General features: G+C 37.6%; 1 protein-coding gene and 1 long non-coding RNA gene across 30 annotated transcripts in view; one reads left to right on the top strand and one right to left on the bottom strand.

Moving 5' to 3' along the window:
* Positions 1-21,737, bottom strand: part of LOC104683273 (sarcolemma associated protein) — an 83,787-nt gene that overhangs the window by 47,636 nt on the left and 14,414 nt on the right. For 15 of the 29 annotated variants that reach the window (XM_039558927.1, XM_039558926.1, XM_039558942.1 and 12 more), the window contains exon 3: positions 2,713-2,866. In XM_039558927.1, the coding sequence (XP_039414861.1) occupies positions 2,713-2,866 (154 nt within the window). The remainder of the gene's footprint in view (positions 1-2,712; positions 2,867-21,737) is intronic. The other 14 variants (XM_039558929.1, XM_039558928.1, XM_039558943.1 and 11 more) reach the window with 1 other exon arrangement.
* LOC109143344 lies at positions 3,647-4,962 on the top strand. The gene is made up of 3 exons (XR_002043437.3): positions 3,647-3,707; positions 4,212-4,281; positions 4,721-4,962. It is a non-coding gene; the product is annotated as an uncharacterized LOC109143344 (long non-coding RNA).

Raw genomic sequence — 21,737 nt, 5'->3', positions numbered from 1 at the left:
TAGAAAGTGCTAAAAGAACATAAACCACACTAAGAGAAAAGCACATAGAGTAAGACATTAATAGGTAAGTGCTGTATTAAGGAGAGGGAAATGGCCAGGCCCCTGTGCTTGTCAGTAATACAGCAAGTGGACAAATAAGGAAGCAGGAGGGATGCAAACACTTCTCCAAGACCTGTTACTGACTTTGGCTGAGCAGCAGGAAGCTGAGGAATTGGTGTTCGTACTGATAACCTGAAAAATCACATACTGAACATGCCGCTATTTTAATGAACCAAATCCAGATCACATTTACAAGGAAATTACTTATTAAAACAGCCTGAACAATAAAATAAATGTATTCTAGTAATACTGACTGAATTCAGAATTTACATGGGCAAGTACACTCGTTCTATCCTGTCATTACCTTAAAATTACACACAGTAGATTGCTGAAATGTCTTGTGCAAATAAGGCATTATGTAAATACCAGAGTGCAAAGTGCTTTTAAAGGGAATCACCAATTTAAAACCTACTTTCCTGTCTGTTTCATGACTAGATTAGATTAACAGTAACATCTAAGACTACTGAAATGAACTGGTGAAAAACCTATGTTTATATGCATTCCAACTGCATTCACAGGTAAACACCCTGTGATGATACAATCTTCATTCACAGCTTGGGGGAGCAGAGAGGGAGGAAAGCAAAGCTGTATCCTCTTCCTCATTAGACTGCCCAACACATTCATGAGTAACATGAGCACAGCTTCCATGTTCAAAGCCAGAAAAAGGACAAGGAAGCCTGCATAATCTGATCACTCATTACACAAATGCCAGGTCACTGGGACTGCTTTGCAAAACTAACATAAAACCACAGCAAAGAACTACTGGCAAAAATTCATGGCAAGAATTTGCTTACCATGAACTTTCCACAAACGTTTCCATAAACTAACTGCAATGTGCCGATAAAAACAAGTCAACTCCAATTTTTCTTCCAACTAAATCTTATAATAAAATTGTTTTAGACTAAATACACTTGAACAAATTCAGCTTCTCTTAGCAAGGACAACATCTCATCAGATTAATAGTTCCAAGTTTATTTGATGCAATGTATTCCTTTGGTTTCTTGCATGTACACTGCTAGTATTCATAAATATTTGCAATCACTTCACATGGAAACATTTTAAGTAACTCCCAGATAATTTCTGCTAGGCATCCTGGAGTTGAATCTTTGCAACATCATTTTTGAGAAAAGGAAAACAATGTAATGGGACCTTCACTACAATGAATCACTCAAAAACACTACAGCTCTAAAAGCGCTCCACGACAAAATACTTTAACAACACCTTTACTTAACAATGTTTTCTTTAAAGATATTCATTAACCTTCCTCTGATACAGAGCTCAGAACTACAACCCATCTGGCTAAAGACAAAATTCATGAGTAACAGAGCAGGCATCATCTTTATGTTTTGTTCACTTAATGCACTTAAAAAAATTCTCCTGTTGTACTATGGTTTGGTTTGCTGGGCTTTGGTGGGGGGGGGGAGGGGGGGTTTGAGAGAGGTTTGTTTTGATGAACATTTTATTTGTTTGTTTTAAAGAGCTTTATCATCAGCATTCCAATTTAATATTATTCTTTCATTCTTCTCTAATACACTACTCTTTAAGGAAAAGCTCTATGAAGGTCTTGCTCAGAAAAGCCGTAAAGTAGAAAAGGGGTGATGGCACTTCTGACATTCTACTGCCAAATCTATGTGTTACTGAGTAGGAAGGATTCTACAGAACACGACCAGAAGTTCAATGCTTACAGAAAGCAGCAGACCCATCAGGGAACTTTAAAAAGTCTTGACAATACTGATTACAATCTAATAATCCCCACACAGACCAGTCTTCAGAAAGAGAATGAAATGGTTCCTGAAATACTATGTAATTTCAAAAGAAAAGAGACAGAGGCTGCATTTTAATTAACACAGATACAGAGCTGTTGCCACAATGCAAGATCTCCTGAGCGTGCATACTGGGAAGAAGGCATCAAGAAAAAGAAACCAAACAAAAATGCCATCACCTCATTTGTCAGCTAGCAACCTTTTTCTATTCTCATTTCAAAGTACCCGCAGAAAATAAAATCAGTAGCAGTCACAGAAAGAAACAGTGGGTATCCTGAAAAGAATGAAATTAGCCTGTTTCAAACCTTCACTGACTACTTGATCAAGAAATTCAGGTTCATACTTCTGCCACACTATTAGCTGAAACCTTAGGGTTCGAAGGGCTTGAAAGAAAGGTAATTACAATTACAAGATAACAATGAAATCCAAACACAAAAAGCCCAATACAGCACTACACACACATGCTTGTGTTGCACTTTTAAAATTGCTGTAGGTCAATTTAAGTGAGGCAATAGATAAACATGTGGCTCCAGTTGAGCCTCCTTTTCCAGACCTGCACAGTAGCAGCCCAGAGCCACGGAAGAAGGCAGGCCATGGAAACAACCCAGTTAAAATCCATCTAGGGGCGTGGGGGCAGAAATAAGAGTCTGTGTTTTCAGCAGATGAGTTTCTTGATCTGGTACCACACAGGCATAGGGCTGTCAGCACAAAGGAGGGAAGAAGTAACAAAAAACCTACCCAAACAAAACTATTTTCTTACAATGAGAATGTAATTTAGTTTTAAAGACTATAATGTAATAAGATGTTCTAAATAAATATACTTGAAAAGAAACCAAAAAATGATCCATACCCTTACCTTTCCGCGTGTTCTCCGTCACATCTACACCAAACTGGATGATGTCACCTGACATAATTTCACATGGTGGGCTTTCCTCAGATCCTCTACTCAGTCTCTGACTATTAATAAAGGTACCATTACTACTTTTAGTGTCTTGAAGATAGAACTGTAGAAAAACAAACAAAAAGAACAGTAAAGTATCTGGGAAAAGTAAGACAAGAAATATAAGCTCAAGTAAAATTTTATTTGTAAAAAATTTATTTATAGAAAATAACAACTATATCAAACTCCAAACACCCTCCTCAGGGTGCAACACCTTCCCATTATCAAGAAATATAGGTATTTGATTTTGAGTTAACACGATTGAATTCTAGCACATACACCGTGCAAATAATTGCTACAAAGTGTGCCTGAACTACTGCCTGCAGTAGAAGATCACACATCATTAACAACACCTTTTGCCATATACATGTAACAATTCATATTTAAGCTGGTCAACACACAAAAATCCTAACTGCTCATACATTTAAGGTAACAGTACTGCATGACGAACTTGTTATAGGGAAGGCTAGCACTAAGGGCACAAGGAAAACCTCTAGCAGAACATAGAATTCAGGAATTGCAATAAAAGACCACAGTGAAACTAAAGAAAACTAACAGGATGCTTTTACTTCTCAGCAATATTATTTCACATCATTAACTTAATTTCAAGATTGATGTATCACCAAGTAGACTTGTAAATACCCATCTGCAGAGTTAATTAAATTTTAATAGTAACTTATTGAAGCTGAAACTGCTTATGACACAAGACTTGTAATCAAAACTGCTGCATCTGAGAAGAGGCTACAAATGAGTCACCTGGCAGAAGACCGGAGTGACTGGCTACAACCTGAGCAGTGACAGCATAAAAGGGGGGACCAGAATGTTACTGACAGGTGTAGCTACTGGAATGAGTCAATCTCAGTACTCCAAGATAACAACAGCTACTACAGGAACCTGCTGGAATGGTAGAAATCGCTGGCTTCCTGCACTCATAAAGAATCTCATCAAGGCCCAAAGCAGGCACAAGGCTGGGGGAAAAGATGCTGTGTTCAGAGAAATGGATGTATTCCCATGTTTTTCTCATAAAAGCAATTGACCTTTATTTTTTTCAGCATTCCATGCAAAATTTTCCATGCTTTTATTTACCTCTCTTATCACACTCCTCAAAAAAAACCTGATAGACAGCTCAAAACCATAATGTCAAGGGGAAAGATGGGTTTAGAATAGAGTGGGAGCACAGCACCAGGGCTCTTCAGATCTTGTACTGGAAAATGACACTGAGTGTATGATATGGATCTTATATGGCATAACACAGTGCCTAAGCAGAGAGCTGAAATTCCATTGTGTCTAGCACACAGGACTCCGTAATTAAGGGGAATGCCAGCACAGGAAAGCTCAGGTAGGTGTTTTAAATGAAATGCAGCATGTGAAAGAATGAAAAGCAATATATGTGTTTTTTTCCCCCTCAGCAGATATGCCTTAGATCTTCAACTGAAGGAAAAGAAAACAATAATCAGTCATAAGCTGATAAAGATGAAGGTAAACATAAATTATGGATAGATCAAGAAATTATGACTGCATTCACTGTACTAATAATCAAACCCACCCTACTCTAAATAATACTCTCCATGTTATGAAATACTATCTATTAACATAATAGTATATAATACAGCTTTTATAAGTTATATGTTTAAAAGCCAATCAAATTAATTACCCTGTTAATTTAATAGTCAAAGTACTGAGCCCTCTCACGCTTCAGTGCAGAGGTAATTATTTCTTGCTTCCTGTTTGTTTTGAATTAGCTTTCTTCTTCATTTGAAAATTCTTCTGTTATGAAAAAGTGAGTCGCAGGCAAGGAGAAACAAACATGCTTCTGCTTATTTGCTTTTCCCCACCCTTCTCTTCTTTGTGCATATCTGCCTTTTATCCCTCCTAATGTTTTGATTAATCATTGCCCCTTATATGCACATTTTTGCAGAATCTACGAACAGGACTCAGATGAGACAGCACAAGGAAATACAGGACAGTGACCACAGGAAAAGAAGTGCAACAGAGCATCAGCTATATAAAATTTATAAAATATCAGCAGACACAAAATTCAAACCGCAAGAGGATATTTGTAAACAAATGTCCACAGAAAATGCACATTAAATATTATGTAACTGATGTCCACTTAAGTGCATACTACTGAATTGTATTACATAAATTTTAGGCAAGTGATGCTCTTCAAGTCTTTTCATCCTGTTTGTACATACTCCTCTTCTTGCATCTAGTAAAGAAGCAATACTAGCCACATGCTAATAGCTGATGTCTAAGGAAGGGAAAACACACTGCCTTCAAATCTTGCTATGAAGGATTCAGTTATCCCTAGTGTAGCCATTGCTTGGGAACCCCACCGAGCCGGTCCCTTTCAAGTAGCAAATTCAAATGTTACTTCCATGCTGCTTTTGAAGAGTTCAAATGATCTTTCTCAAAGGTCAATCCCTCCATCCTTTCTGCATAGTTACCAAAGTTACCTTCAGGAAATAAAATCAAGTGCAAGCCCTGAAACAAATGTGTCTATACATTAACTACCACTTGTGGCAGAGTCCCGGTTTTTAATGCACTATTTAATTATATGGTACGCTCAGAGGGTTCTCTGATTCCCAAACCAACGCCTTTTACACAGCAGCTGTGTAATACAGCGCCTTCTGTCAATCCAGCACTATTTGTCCTTCCTGCTCCCAGCGCAGCCCGAGCTCGGGCAGCACTGCCAGCCCATAGAGCAGCGATGAAATCTGCCCTTCCCAGCTCTCAGTGCCGATGAATCCTGTGTGCACAAAGGAGAAAACGCTGCCAGAAAATGGTTTTTCCTCAGATTTCTACTTTGCAGACATTTAGGGGGGAAATGTGCTGCGGATCAGACGGTTCAGAGCAATGCCTTCCATCAGATCTGTGGATTTGGCCCCTGGGGCAATCCCAGCTCCTGCGCTTCCCAGCTCTCACTGCCGAGCTGCGCCACCACCTCCTCACTTGGACTGGCTCAGGCATTTGTTTAGTCACTGCAAACCAGTTTCGAGCTGATGCAAGATACACGAGGAGGTGCTTAAGCTGGTGCCGACAGGAGAAAGGGCAGCATATACTGGCCTAATTATACTTGCTTTTATAATTCACTCCTCTCTTCAGAGCAAAGTCCCAGCCCTTCTGTACCTCATATTAACAAGTCCAATGTAGAGCAGAGATGGCAGCTCATGCACATTCTAAACAACTCAGCTTTTGAGGACTGTAGAAGTATTATCACATCCTTAATTCAGGTGATAGCGGTATATATTGCTCGAGCGCTGGTTTCCCCTCCTTTTTTTAAAAAATACAAGATAACACACAAAGTATTCAAGAAACTTACTCTCCATTATCATAACAGCTCAGACCAAAAAAAAAATCCTAGCCTGTATTTCTTCTTTAGTAATTTATTGTTTATTTCCACTCTCACTTATATGCCATTAATAAGATCAGTTAACTGCAGACACCTTACCAAGCTGCTTCCACAAAATTTGTGAAGATTTTATTCTAAGGTAAAACTTGAAGTTCATCAGTACAGACAAATGTCTCCAGTACAGTCCAACTTCCTTAGAAATTACGTTATGGAAGTTTCAAAAAACTACATATTTTTGTTTCCCTGTTTTGCAAGGAAATTACGTACTTATTTCACAAATTTAGTATTTATAATATTTCGAGTTACTGTTCAGTTTTACAAATGGAATAAATGTACTTTCTTCTAGGTCAGTGCCTCAGAAGAGCATCAACCACCTGCTAAATCACACTTCATGTGTTATTTTCATGCAGTTAGATAGATACAACTATGATTTCCCCCTATAACAAATTCCTACTATTTTCTGATTAAAGAAATAGAAGATTCTTCTGTAGAGATCCCAAACTATAATACATCAAAATTAAGCACATAAAATATATTAATTCTAACTGATATTAGGAAGATGCAAATTCTCCAGGAGGACAGATTTTAACCTAACTTATGAAATGTAGGTAAACCGTTTCCTTCAAAGTAATAAAACCAAGTAGCAACAATAAATCCACTTTGTTTAATGATTACTATTGTAACATCTTCCAGGAGGCAGGCTGAAGAGAACTCCTTACTTAGCCTGACAAGTGAGAAAGTCATGAAGTGTTTTCTTTCCCAAGCCATATGCAGGCCTGGCACAGGATGAGACACTTCTAAAGAATCTTAGGGAAGACAAAAAATGGGCTCAGAGATGCACAGAAAATCTTAAAAAGAAAGTAGCACACTTATTCAGTGATTTAATTACCTCGATTTAATTACAGTAGAACGACAGGAACAAACAACTGACCAGCTTTTTAAAACTTCTAATATTTGCTATTACTATGTACAGCCATCCTTTGCCATCTTAAGAGCACATTACTGCTACTCCATCTAACCCAGCTTGAAACTGCAGTTCAGGGCAATTATTTTTAGAACTACATATTAAGTAAATAAGTACCAAAATGTAGGCTACTGCCTTTTACAGAAAGTCAAAAATTAATATATTTTATTTATTAAATAGATGTTCACTGCCTAAACAACTAATGTAGAAAGAGAACCCCAATTTCAGAATGTCCTAGTGTAGCATTCATTTTCTCACCTCTTATTTCCTTTGTGAGAGAAGTACACAGAACTCCCATGTGCTTCAGGGTCCTGTTATGCCTTTGTGGCTTTAGCTCAAACCAGAAACATTTAAATTATTTTGTCAAATTATGAACTATAACCAGTAAGGAGATGGCAGCTTCATTTTTGCCATGGTTACTGCCACAAAGGGGCAGCAAGGCTGTCAGCCACAGAAGTTAAACCATAAAATGCTGCAGTTAACGATGACAGATTCTTCCCCTACTCACACTAAATAATCATTGAACAATTAATGCAGGCATTATAAATGCACCCCCTGAGTACTAAAGCTAATACTCAAAAGCAGCAAGTAACTAGGGATCTAGAAACTGGAATACTTGCCCTGGAGTAAAACTTCACTAAGCAGTAATACAGCTGTGTTCGTTTACTCACTGCATGCTGAGAATTCTACCAGGAAGCGAAGTACACTGTGCACAAGTCCAGCTGTGCAAAGCCAAAGACTTTAAAACAACACATACCAGGGTCAAAACAACATGGTCAGCATTTGTCATACTGTGGCTAGAAAGTTTCTTCTCTCATATTGTTAAAATATTATTTTATCTTCTTTGAAGTCTTAATATTGAGCATTTTCTCATTTTGGGAGCAGCACTCTGCTAGCAGAATACACTGGGCAAACCATACTGAATTCCAGGTCAGTTCTTTGGCTGTAAGATAGAGAAGTTCAAATGCTAAATTATCTCCAGATCCAATTGATTGAGTTCCTCATTCTGGTCTGCTTAGACAGATCCTAAATTCCTTTCCTCTCACTTGCCTAACTCCACCCGCCTATCAAGGAAGTAGAAGTATTTGTATCCATAAGCAAGCATAATTCACAGGGTGGGGTACATCAAGCAAAATTGCTTTTCTATTTAGTTTTCTGTTTCTTAAACACACAGATCTAATAGCTCTTTGCTTACTAAACCCCTGCTCCTTCAACTTAGAAACAAAACTAGTGCATTAACTTTTGAGTTCTTATGAAATCTCCTTTTTAAAATGACTAACTATGCCAGGCAAGCACACAGTACGAAACTAAAAGCAACCAGCTGTGAAGAAAGGGATTTTCCAGGCAGATTGAACAGGGTGAAGGAGTGGCAGTTGGCTTTTCAGGGACCATAAATATTGGCTTTCTCAAGTGAAGCAAAACTTGCTAGTAGTTTTCAGTAACTTTTCTAAAAAATAATAAACTTAACCACTCTTTCTATGCAGTAATCAAAAAAAAAAAAAAAGAGAAAAAATTAACATTCTTTGATATCACTGGACAAAAAAAAGTCACCGTGTTTTTAACTCAAAGTGTAAGCCCAATGTAAATCCAGCTACACTGATGAGAAAAGGTTAAAATCTTCAGCTACCCCAGGAATCCAATGCTATCCTTCCAAACTTGCCAGTAGTTCAAAGGGCTAAAGGAGAAAGGACAGCAGGGAATATGCTCTTCTGCTGACCAAGTTGTTCCTGTGTCTGTTTACACCTTGAAGTTTTGTTGTCTGCACTGCCAGGACAACTCTGCTGGTTGTTACCTGTTGTCAAGCAAAATAAACTGTGCCACTAAAAGCAGCTTTGTGCCAGCGTAACTGAACCTGGGTATAAACACAGTTTGGCCTTTCTAGATGTATTATTTGAGGTGCTATAAAATATTAATCCCTGTGCTGCTTGCCATGTCCTGGTTGTTCAAGTGCTTTGAAGTTCACCATAGGCCCTGTCACCCAGCTTAATTTTTGTGTGAGTGGAGTCAGCAGCCTTTGCCTGAAAAGGACACAGGGACTATGACAGGGAAGGGAACATGGATGGATTTGTGGGGAGGAAGAGGAAGGTAGGTAGAAAGGCAATGCCCAGCACTGACAGGCACCAACAGATAAACTCTGCATAAAACCTGTGTTTGTCTACAATCCTGAGCTGCTCTAGTGCCTTCCTCAGCAGCAAAATGTCACCTTTCTCAACAGAACAAAGCAAACATGTCCAAGTTGTACCTGCAAACATTTCAGCACTGACTTTTTTTGACATACGACTTTGCAATGCTTACTTTAGCTGCTGACTTTTACAGATACACCTATCAGAATTTCAAATTCTGGCATATTAAAATCATCAACAAAAAAGAAAAACACAAAAAAGTACGTTTGCAGATTTAATGCCATCTCCTATGTGTTGTGCCCACTTAAGCATCACATTTACTTTCTACATCACTATTCAACGTTTGCTAGTAGCTGGAACTCAACTTACTCATCTGAAGGTGAAAAGGACTCAGGGTTACTATTAGTCAATAGCTCTATACTATTCTTCAACATCTGTAGTTACAGATAATCTACTTTACATCCAAAAATTCCGAAAGAGGATATCAGACATTTACTTTACAAGGACTTTTGATTTGTATTAGGAAGTGGTCCTTATTAACAGAAAGGCTACTAAAAATATTAAGCAATATTTTCTAATTATTCAGTTTTACAAGTAGCTACACGTGGCTTAAGAACACTCTATTAAATGGTTTGATCTATTTTTATCAAATATAATTGACAAGCAGTATTGTTGCATTTTTCCAAGTAATAAGAGAATAGCAGAAGATGGCTAAAAGTTTAGGTGTAGGACGTCAAACTGTATCACAATCCAAGTTCTCTAGTTTAAAACAAAAGCAAAAAAACACGTTCACAATTTAAAATTTGTGCATGTACATGAAAATGAGGAGAAAAATCTCTGCTGCTTGTCTCCAAAAGTTTGTGTAATTATGCATTGCTGCCCTCAACTTTAAACCACAGTCCCCCACACCTTTCACAACCACTACACCATGGAATCACATGTGGTAATGGACAAAAGGAATGAGGGAGCTGGACCAGAATGGTGGTGAGTTATCTGCTCCTTAGCCATCACAGAAAGCAGTAAAGTTGGCTTGATGGCAGGGACAGCTGAAAACCCAGCGTGATTTCAGAATTCCTATCATTTTCAGTTTGCTTAATTTGGTTGGTATGTAATGATGACCTGAGCTATAAAATGAGCAAACTTCAGAAGCTGGTTCCTAAGCAGCATCAGTCAAGAAGAGAATGGCAGAGAGCAGGCTGTATTTACAGTGTCAACCACCTGACTTCTGTCAATTGTTACATGTCAGAATCGGTACACAAATTACATAAGAACTTAAAAGTACAGTTCACAACCAGAATCCGAAGTTCTCTGTATTAGGAGAACAGCTGCCTCAAGCTGAATTAAGAAAACCATGACCTGCATCATCCTTGCTTTCATGAAATTCATGTTTTTTCATAAAATACGTACTTCTGGGTTCCTCAGTCTAGGAGAGATACGGAGCCCCTGGGGCAGGTCCAGCAGAGGCTAAAAAGATGATTAAGGGACTGGAGCACATCTCTTATGAGGAAAGGCTGAGGGAGCTGAGGCTGTTCAGCCTCGAGAAGGGACAACTGAGAAGGGACTTCATCAGTGTCTATAAGTATCTGCAGGGAGGTGTACGAAGATAGAGCTGGGCTCTAATCTGTGGTGCCAAGCAATGGGACATGAGGCAATGGGCAGAAACTGATGCCCAGGAAGTTCCACCTGAATATGAGGAAGAACTTCTTTACTGTGCAGTGACTGCACACTGGAACAGGTTGCCCAGAGAGGGTGTGGAGTCTCTCCCACTGGAGATATTCCAGAACCATCTGGACACAGTCCTGTGCCATGCGCTCTGAGATGACCCTGCTTGATCAGGGAGACTGGACCAGATGACCCACTGTAGTCACTTCCAACCTGACCCATTCTGTGATTCTGTGAAAATATAATTAAGTAAATAAATTGCATTATAATTCCTGAATTGCTCAACATCCCCACGGTCAGTACAGAACTGTAGGAACATCACTAACTCACTTTCAGATTGCTTTTATTTACCTTAGCTCTGAGAGGAACTATCAACACTCCCAACACCTAAAACAAGAAAACATCTGGAAAAAAACCAGTAGTGTTATGGTGATAACAGTTTATACAGGGAAAGAATCCTTCATATAAGATGATATCTATATCATATATACCAATATTAAGTAACAGATTAAACTGAAACGAAGCTTTTATTCTATGATTGTGCACTATGACCTTGCACAACCAATGTGAATGGAAACATTATCACAAAGGATGTTTCCCCTTGCTAACCTATTTGCCTTCACCCTTTTCCAGCAGAACTGGAGGCATTCAAGTAATCAGACAAACTATTTTCTAGAAACAAACATTTCTAGCCTAACTTGACAGTTGTGAAGTTAACACCTCCCAATAATTCCACATTCCATAATGGAAAAATGTAGTACAACACCGAGTCACAGAAGAACAAGTCCTGGACACTCCCTATTACACAGTAAGGCCACCTCAAAATTCTGTTGTAAGTACACTCTTGTAGAAGATTCATGCTGAAGGATGTGAGCTGAAGCAATCCCAGGCATGATACAAAATATTCATTCCTCTTCTAAATAAAATTTTTCACAGGAAATACAAGGCATGGAATGAAGTGATTGCAGAAGGTAGAAGTTGCTCATGCATCTGAGTGCTGATCTATCCCTAGATTATTCAAATAATCCAAAAGGCATTCACTGTCAAAAGGAGGAGAATGACAAGATAGATACTCACCAAAAACCTCAAGATTAAATGTTTTACCACAAAATGTGACAACACCATACAAAAATAGATCCCTCTCTACACATCAATGTCACTACTTTTGATGCAAAAAGCTATTTTTAAAAAGAAGAGATGTAGAAGAAGAGTTCTAATTTACAAGTAATTTGGTTTATATATAGATGACTGACTTGCTACAGTGAGACATCTGTCACCATAGTTACTAATTACTACTCTTTAGAATGTCCCTTTTACTTAACTTTTGTCCTCACAGTTCACAAGAATTTCTGAGTATCAGCCTTCTGCTACAAGTGCTGGATGGCTTCAGGACGACTAGAAAAATTTTATATTTATTCCCTTCACAGCAGAATGAAAGTCTGTCCCTTCACATACGCCATGCTTTAAAACTTCCTTTTGTACATGAATCACAAAATAGATTAAGGACATTAACACTTTCAGAAAAGATGCAACTCCATTCTGAATATAGACAAAGCACAAAAATTTCCTGCAAAAAAATTACCCAGCTCAGTACTAGTTATATATAATATTCTTGAGGAAATTGAATTTTTAGCCTACATGAAAATTCTCAAGTACTATTTTAATTCCATCCTGAAAATGCTGAGAGAATTTTAAGGTACATCACTGCTTTAAGTGCAAAACTAAAATACATTAACAATAAAGTACAATCAACGGAAAGATTCCCAGGAAATGATTACTCACACATCATCCCAAGATGCTCATTGACTCATTAGAATACTAAAACAATATAAAGAAGAGACTTATTTTGTCTTACTGCTGTCATAGCTGACAATATCTCACATAACATCCAGAGACTTGGAAAGAACTTTTCCTGCTCCATATTAAAACGCTGACTTGTGTAATGGACTCAAAACCAGTAAGAAGTAGATAAAACCAGATTTCTAAAAGGAAATTGTACTCCTTGCAAAGAAGTTTTCTGCTATATTTCATTAAAGAAGCTCATTAAAAAAGACATTTGTACAGCTACATATCATGTATCACTGTGACACCAGTGATTACTTTGTATAATTTATCTCAACTTCTATCATCACATCAAACATGGACCCTGGGGAAAACACAAGGCCAAGGTGACTTCCTGAGGTTTCACTTAATTCTACTGTGTTCTCTATATTAATCAATTATGGAAATATACTGCAACTTAATGCAGCTTTAAAATAAAGAAATAAAACCCCTAACTGGCCATTACCCAGAAATTAAGGCTTCTTCAGGATAATTACTTCTAAGTGTAAAATATTGCTGAAATACTCATCCATCCTGATGGCCTTATAGGAATACTTTCTTACAAAACTAGTCTGAAAGCTAAACACTATTATTTACTCTAATAAATGTAATTAAAGTTTGGCAACAGGACACACTCAAACTTCGCAATAAGTAAAGTTATCTTGCTCTTGAAGTGTAGAAATTCCCAAAGACTGTATTTGTACCACACATGTATCCAGATAAAATAAATAAGCTCTGCAAAGAGCAGGTTCCCATATACAATCATAATTTCTTTTCAAATACATGTTTCTAAAGGTTTGTAATGTATTATTGCAATTTACTCTTACCTTTAGGAGGCAAAAGAACCCATAGATATTCTGCACTAGTGAAGAACACTAAGGCTATTCAGAAAACTATGATTTTTATTCTTAAATTCACAATCAAAAAATGGTTAAACTTGATAGTTAACATTCTTTGGCCAATCTAATGAAGTTCAAGACTGAAATAAAGTGTGGGTTTGTCTCTGACTACTGCAATGAAAAGTATGACATAAAGAGGGAGGTTAGTCATGTTTGGACAGAGCTTTGCCCTAATTTAAGAGCAGAGGTAAGGCATAAATCTCTCCTGGTCTTTAGATTTTGACTGACCTTATAAGAACCTTGCATAAACAAAAACTCAAATCAAATTTCTATAACACCTACTAAAGAAACCCAATGAATTGGTTTTATGGCAAAACACTGAAGAATAAGGAGAAATGACAGAAAAAGTAGAAGACAAATTAAAAACAAATGTTTTTTAAAAAGCAATCTTGAAATACTATCAGCATCTGTCAGTAAATACTCAGAATGAGAAATCCAACACCAACATTATCCATTGTTTCTGCTTTCTCAAAAATCTTGAGCTAACAAGATAACTTTATAACTAGTAAAAAATTAATTGAAATGGAAATTCCCCTAAGAAAACTGCACTACTGAACTTCTATCAGCAAACAATTACATTTTCATTTGCAAGCAAATTGGAGAAAAACCACAACAGAAACCAAGATTACCAGATACTCTGCCAGAAGAGAAGATCTACTTATACGAAAGTAAAAGGTTGTGAGGCAGCTCGTTAGTTTATCAGGAAACTCCAACTCCCAATATAACCCCAGACATTTCAAGGCAGGTGCAGAACTGCAAAAGCTGCTTAACTGTCTTGCTACTCAATGCTAAGTTGCTAAATTAGTTAATCATTACATCAAAGCTCCCCTACTCCTGGCAAAGAATCTCTTCCCACATGCTGACTTTTCAACTGTTTAGAGAATAAAGGGAGTTGTTGAAACTATTTCAAACCATTTCTCATTTCTACTCCTTCCACACTGTGTTTACCTACTATCATTAATTCCATACTGCTCTTGGTTTATGGCGGAAAAAACTCCCAGTGATCACACATTCAGATAAAGAAAAAAACTATCACATTTCACAGACACCTCCAAATGCAATGCAATAGTGGTTTGGCATCATCACTATATATATAAAAATTCTCAAAATACCCTGAAAAATTTAGGAAGGTCTCTCTCTTCCTTTTATTAAGGGACATCATCCATCTGAAAGGACTTGTCTAATATTACTACAGTACTTTTACTTTTTTTTAAACAAACAACTGCAGCAGGCCTTGTTAATTCATCTCTCCTTTGCACAAAGCAAAGTTTTCTTGCTTTCTGTCATCATCTGCTCCTGAATTATTTATTAACAGAGCACAAGTGTCACAAGGAAAAGAATGTTCAGCACATTGCTAAACTACAGTTAAAATGCCCATCCTGAGGATAAATGTAATGCTACTGTGATATAAATTCAAGGCAGCCAATAAAGATGCAGAAGTACAAGTCCTAGCTGAAGGGAACTGCCTTAGCACAAATGGCACTGCACTAATTTTCATCATGTCAAACAAGATAATTTTGTAAGAGGTCCAAACCACAAATATTACCCAAATAGAGTGTAGCGAGAGTTCACTACACAGTTCCTCATACTGAAAACAACAGGTCACCAGAGCAGTATGCTCCTCCTTGCTTTTCTGAAGACTTCTCTGCATCAAGGACAGACCAAAACTTTTTTTTTTAAACACTAAATTCAATTTATTTTCATTCTGTGTTTTGAACTTCAGCATTCCATGTAGAGAGCAAATGCAATTAACTGGAAACCAAACACCAAAAGAGAAGGGTGCGGCTCCATCCAAAGACGGAAAATTCATTTTCCAGCACAGAGGAGAAATCTGACAATTGGGAGTTTAGTATTTGTACTCAAGGCATTGCCAAGCCATACCTCCAACAAAGTGAGAGCGAAAATACCCTGGGAGGAGGCTGCATTTATTTGCAATGCATTCCTGGGTCAGGACTTTCAAAGCAAGTAGTAATTAAATACTGGTATTCATGAACAAAGGCTGATTTATTCTGGTGCTTCTTTGAGATCAACAATTTCACAATAAAGAAAAAGACGACTTATTTTCAACTTAAGTTAAGAAATCCACATATGGAGATGGGTCTGCCAGCAATGGGAGAGAATGTATGAGCTGATTTTTGATATGCAATCTTACAGAATATTGATCAGCCATTTCTTTAGCTGTGTCCTACTGGCTTCAAAACAAGGGGCAACCTTCTCACAGGTTCACAACGTTAGAACAACCCCAGCAGAGGAATGGGCAGAGGGCAGATAAGGCGTTCAAGGATGTGGTAATTACAGTATCAAACACAGTGACTCACGACTCATACGTCTTAGTCAAGGGCAAAAATCACATACACGGTACACTGGATTCACAGATTAGAAGGGTTGCTAACATGGCAAAACTTGCCAAGGTACAGGTTTCTACACAGAAGTATTTTGCTGGCTTTTTTCCTAGCTACTTTCCATCAGGGTCATGAGGGATGTTACACTCGTAACACCCGTGCCCATGAATGTGACTCTTCAGAGAAGCTCAAAATAAAAAAACAACACACACACACAAAATAACCGAAATCTCCTTATCTCTTTGTCAATAGAAATGTACCCAGAACACATCAGTGCCCATAACCAATCTGCCAGTGGCCATTAGGAGCAGGGAAACTGCAAAGTACTGCTGGAAATCCCACACCCTTTCACCTGAAAAGCCTGAGGGAGTGGTCATCCACACCTCTCAAAAGTCATTATCAAGCCTTATAATTTTTTGTACTAAATGTGCCATATTTCCCTCTAGAACACAGACAAAAAAAAATCAAAGTACAAAAAGAACCTCTTTCTAGCATTAGAGATTCTAGATTGTCAGTCTAAGAAGAAAAAGCCTCACTGATGTTTTAATTCTTTAAACCACCATAAAGAAATTTTCCAAATCCCTTCCCTAAGCACGAAAATGCCTTTTCTGTTCACTATTTAAAATTGAGTTGCAGCCACTAGAGGGCAAGGCCACGATACACAAAACACTGCCCAGGCTGGGTAATAAAAAACCAAAGCCACAAAAAGCAGAGCAGAAACTACAGCTGAAGATTTGGTTGTTCAAGGGCTTTTTTAATACTGAATTTTTACATTAATTATAGGAATATACCCATATATTCTGTAGGTTGCCTGAACTATTAATTCCATCTTTACAGTCTAAAGCCTCCCAGACAAACTACTTCTACACTTCAACATCCACTTTAACAATTCTCATACTGCTCAAATTTTAAAATTAGGTTTCTCAACTTCAGTGTTCCTGATACTGAAATTATGCAAGTTACTGGAATTCTACCCAGAATAAGCAAGCAACGTAAAAACCAGAATGCCGTCCAAGGCTTTTCCCATTAAATATAGAAATTGAACTTCCTAATCAATGGTAAAAAATATCTAGCTAGAAATTGGCCATATGCTGCAAAAGAACCAGAATTAACATGCAGATTTTTTCTGTGTCTAATCAGCATTTCAAAAAAATTGCTGTTCTGAGAACAGTTAGGTTTTTCTGTACAAAGACAGCCCTTTGTTGAAACGTATTCTTGATATTTAATGTATTAAATTCTGTTAAAATTCATTATCTGTGCTCTTAAAATAAAGTCCAGAAACCAAAGCAAACCAGGAGAATGAGTCATTTACTAAAAGGAAAAAAAAAACCCCAACCGATAGAAGGACACACGCCGGAAGCTCAAAACAAAAGCATCTAAAGATTTATTTCAAAATCTATAGTCCCAACAGAGCATGGAAGAAAGCTCAGCAAGCTTTTCATTAAAAATGATGACACTTAATAACAGTGGCAATGCACTGGCACTGTGCACAAAATCAGTCCCATCTACACTGGCCCATCTACTCCATGGAAAAAAAGCATCTGTACTGTATATCACCAAAACAGATGAGCCCTCAAATTAAGTTCACATAACATTCAAACTGCACTCCCAGTACAAACACAGCCTTCCCACAAAAAACATGTTTGCTGTTAAGTAATAAGCTTTGACATACCAAGAGGTTTGTCATCCAAGCTCAAATTTAATACAGCTGTAGACAAGATTACACTTTGATTAAAGAAAAATCAGCAAGACTTTTACACTACCTATAATTAGTCTGCTATTAGTACAAAGTTTTAATAAACTTTAATTAGAATTAGAGGCTATCCAAAGCTTGTTTCAAAGGAAAATAGGTTGGGCTACAGGGAATTGGCAGCATTAAGAGCAACATGGTTAAACACAAGTTTAAGAGAAAAATGTGTGTCCCTACTACTTCTTTCAAATTTTTTGGAAAAAGGTTTTCTTCTGCAGCCAAGTAGTGTACCCAGGTCTTAAGCAAGTATCAGGCATATCAAACACAATAGATGATGCAGGTTGGTAGAATGTTTCACTGGATTATTACATCTTAGCGCTGTTTCATAAAAAAAAAATTTAAAAAATCCTAAACAAATCTGTGGCACTTTCGTTACAGGAATTTCCAAGTGTTTACCAGAAAAGCGACTTCACGTGTTTGCACAGACAGCCTTAAACCAATTAAGATGTTATTGTTATAATACAAACAGAATATGAAATTTGTATATAGATCAGTAACAGCTCTCCTGATTGCTTATACACAAATTCATGTGAATACCCACCAAAGCTACAAAATCTAAGAGATTCAGGAAACAAGTAAAGGGCAAGGCCCTCTCACATGAAAGTACCTTTCCACAGTGCTCTGGTTAGCAGGCAGGAATTAGTCTGTCTACCACAGACCTAGAAAGAAGTAAGTTAGTCTTTCTCCTACTTGATCTTAAAATTACCTCCTGCCTCTGTTGCCACCTGACAGTAGCTCCTCGGGGCTGAGGAAGCGACTGTATTTTAGACATTCTCAAATGACAGACTGCAGCAGGAAAGTACCGCATGCACAACCTCAGCCTTTACACATCTCTTGGCTTCACTGCATAGAACTTTCCTTGACTGCACTCAGAATTTCCCGTCTAGGTTTCCAGGGAAGTGTCAGGAGTCAGCTCTCTGCTTTCTCCTCTCTCTATTTCAAATAGTTTGCATCCCACCAAGCTCCCCTGTTCACACCAGGTCTGTGCTGGGAGCACCAACATTTCACAGCAACTGTGGAAACACACCCTGTGCTCTGTGCTCTCCCAAACATCCACTTCAAAAGTTGCACCGCAGGACATCTCCAGCTTCCTCCCTGTTTATATGTTCTGGTTTCTTTTGGAATAGACAAACCCCTCACAGACACGTGGTGAAACTGAGTGCAGACCAGTCCCCTCCCAGCACACAACAGCAACATGTGCTAAGCACACAAGGGACTAGAAAAAACACCACAGAATATCCTGTACTCTTTCAACCTTCAACAAGGTACCTTAAAAACTAAGGGGTGCTGAACTTCTGAGCTTAAAGTATATTATTTAATTCTTAACAAGTTCTCATGGGACAAGTAAAGTGCATTTTTACTACAGTTATTTCAGGGCTTGCTTCTCTGTCTCTTGAAATTAGTTTGAGTCAAATAAAATAAACATGTACTGTTAACAAAGGTCCCTCATTTACCTTGTTACATTACACCTTTCACACTTAATTCAAAACCGGACAACTTGAGCAGCTTATCTACCTCCTGACTGCACAAACTGGATGGACTGCCAACTTCCAGACTCAGCAGCTGAGTGTCTCCATACTTCCAATACCATCCACTCATCCAGTGCCAAGCAGAACTAACGCAAAGCATGACACACTATCATCAACCACCAAACAGCAGCTTTCTGCCACCTGTTTCTCAACCTCAGTGTTTCTTAACAGGCACATCAGCAACGTTGATGTTTTCTTCACTTCCCTTTGACAGGTTTAGCCTGAAAACTTAAAAACCAGAAACAGCAAACTAGTAAACAAAATTGTGCAAACTACATCAATAGTTCAGAGTAATAAAACAGAGAAGAAAAATCCCAAGAGAACTCACAAAGCTATTATTCTAAAAGCAAAACAGGTAGGCATTTCAAACCAACCAAATTTAAATCTTTATTCCTAACTATTCTATGAATACGCAAATATTTTGAATAAACTAATTTGCAAATATAAATTCTTAAAATTTCAGAAGGTCCTTCTGGATCTTATCATATATATATATATGATATATCATATCATATATACAGTAACCAGGGAGCAAACTATTAATCCAGTTTTTGCTTATTACTTTAAGAGAAAACGAATAATTGTTTAGACAAAGTAAGTCACTTGACAGTAATACTCCACGATAAATTACAATAGAAGTATTCTTGCATTGGACTTTCTGATAGAATGAAAACATTTACTTCTTTGCCAGTTAGACAAGAGTAATTACAAAACTTCACTCAGGATCAGCTATCACCTTTCCTTCTCTCATTCCTCTCTAAAAGCTTACCAGCTGTGTATGATTGACTAAGATTTTGGTCAGCAACCCAGAAAGAAGTGCTTCTATGGTGAGTCAATGAATCACCTGGAACCTCAATAACACTTCAACTTAATAAGTTACTGGTTGCCTTCTCTCAGATTTATGTGCAGCATAATTTCAACTAAAAATTCAATGCATATTAGAAGGATTCAGTCCCTAAGCCACAAAAATAAAGAAACAGAAATAAAATTTCAAAAAGCAAAAAACTGAAAACCAAAACAAAAAGCCCACAAGAAGAAAGTAAAAATATTTATTCAACCAAATAATGAACTTAATAAAGAAAAAAAAAATTACCATTAATTTTAAAAGAAAACTACTAGAGCTTTTACATTCTGCAGATGTGAAGTTATCATTGTCAGTTCAAGGATAAAAACATTCATCTCTACTCAGTATCAGCTAAAATGCAAACTGAATTAGTAGATTTCTTCATGAAGCGATATATTCAAAAATACATTAAGTATGAAACAAACAATTTTAGCTGTGACTGAACCACATAAATGACAAGTACTTCCATGCTGCTATTTCAACTTAAACCAAAACCACTGAAGTGAGCTCTGATAGGGAATGCTCTCCTTAGCAAGTCACAATCAAAAACAGGTGAAGTGGTTCACAATAAATGCCTCAAATATGGCAGAGACACAGCACACTCCTCACTAGGAACAGTCTTATATAAACAGCTGAAACTATTTTTCCTAAAATCTTTCATGTAAGATGACCCATCTTCCACTTACACAATTAGTTCAATAATTTAAAAAAAAAAAAATCTGTCTGCTCTGCAAATACTTTACTTCACTATAAATGCAGCTCCTTACAACTGCCATCCCTGCATTGCTCGTAACAATGGCTCTTTTCACCATGCTAAGCATATTTTGACAGAACCTGAGAAATTAAGCTGAGAGAAGTAAGCAGTTTTTAAAATTCAATATTCAAACAGCAGAACACAGAAAATCGCCAATAAAAAGCTTTGTTACCTTAAATGATAATTGTAACATTTACGATCATATTTCAACAGCGCAGAACTCTGCTCTTTGGGTACCTGCACTTGATGGCACAAGTAAATGTAAAAAGGAGAAGTAACAATACATGTTTCCTGTTGATTTGTCTTTTTTTTTTTTTTTAAAAAGGGCAACTTGCAATCTAGAGTGTGCAATTGTGACTTCAATTGCTCTTCAGTTTCAATATTCCCTCTGTATCACTTGATCCACTTCTAACTGATCCCCTTGTCTCTATCCCATAGTTGTAGAATTTCCCATGCAAATTCCACGGTATCTTCAGTGCTCAGTGCTCTTCTCACCCGATTGTTTATCCCCAGTACAGCCTCAGTGCTGATATGAAGCTCACCTCGACAGTTCTCCAACCTGACCACACAGATGTGCTTCCTGCCCTCACAGCACCTGAAGACAACCTTCCATGACTACCAGGCTTTGAGAACTGGTTGCTTGTACTTAGAAAGAATGAGACACAGGATCAGAAAAGTTTCTTTCAGCCTTTCCAGCCTCTCTCCAACCCCTAAGCCCACTTATATCTGGCTGCTCCATCACCACATGATACATACTCAAAGATACTTGGATATAAGGTGAGACGAAGGCAAGGTGCACTAAGCTGGAATTCTACGACTGTTGTTCGTACTTTGCAGAAAGGGACAGTAGCAAGAGGAAGGTGGCAGCTGGGATTACTTATGGACTCCAGTGGGG

Source organism: Corvus cornix, chromosome 12 (assembly GCF_000738735.6).
Source record: "Corvus cornix cornix isolate S_Up_H32 chromosome 12, ASM73873v5, whole genome shotgun sequence".
Classification (NCBI taxonomy): Eukaryota; Metazoa; Chordata; class Aves; order Passeriformes; family Corvidae; genus Corvus; species Corvus cornix.
This window is presented reverse-complemented; position numbering and strand designations above follow the sequence as displayed.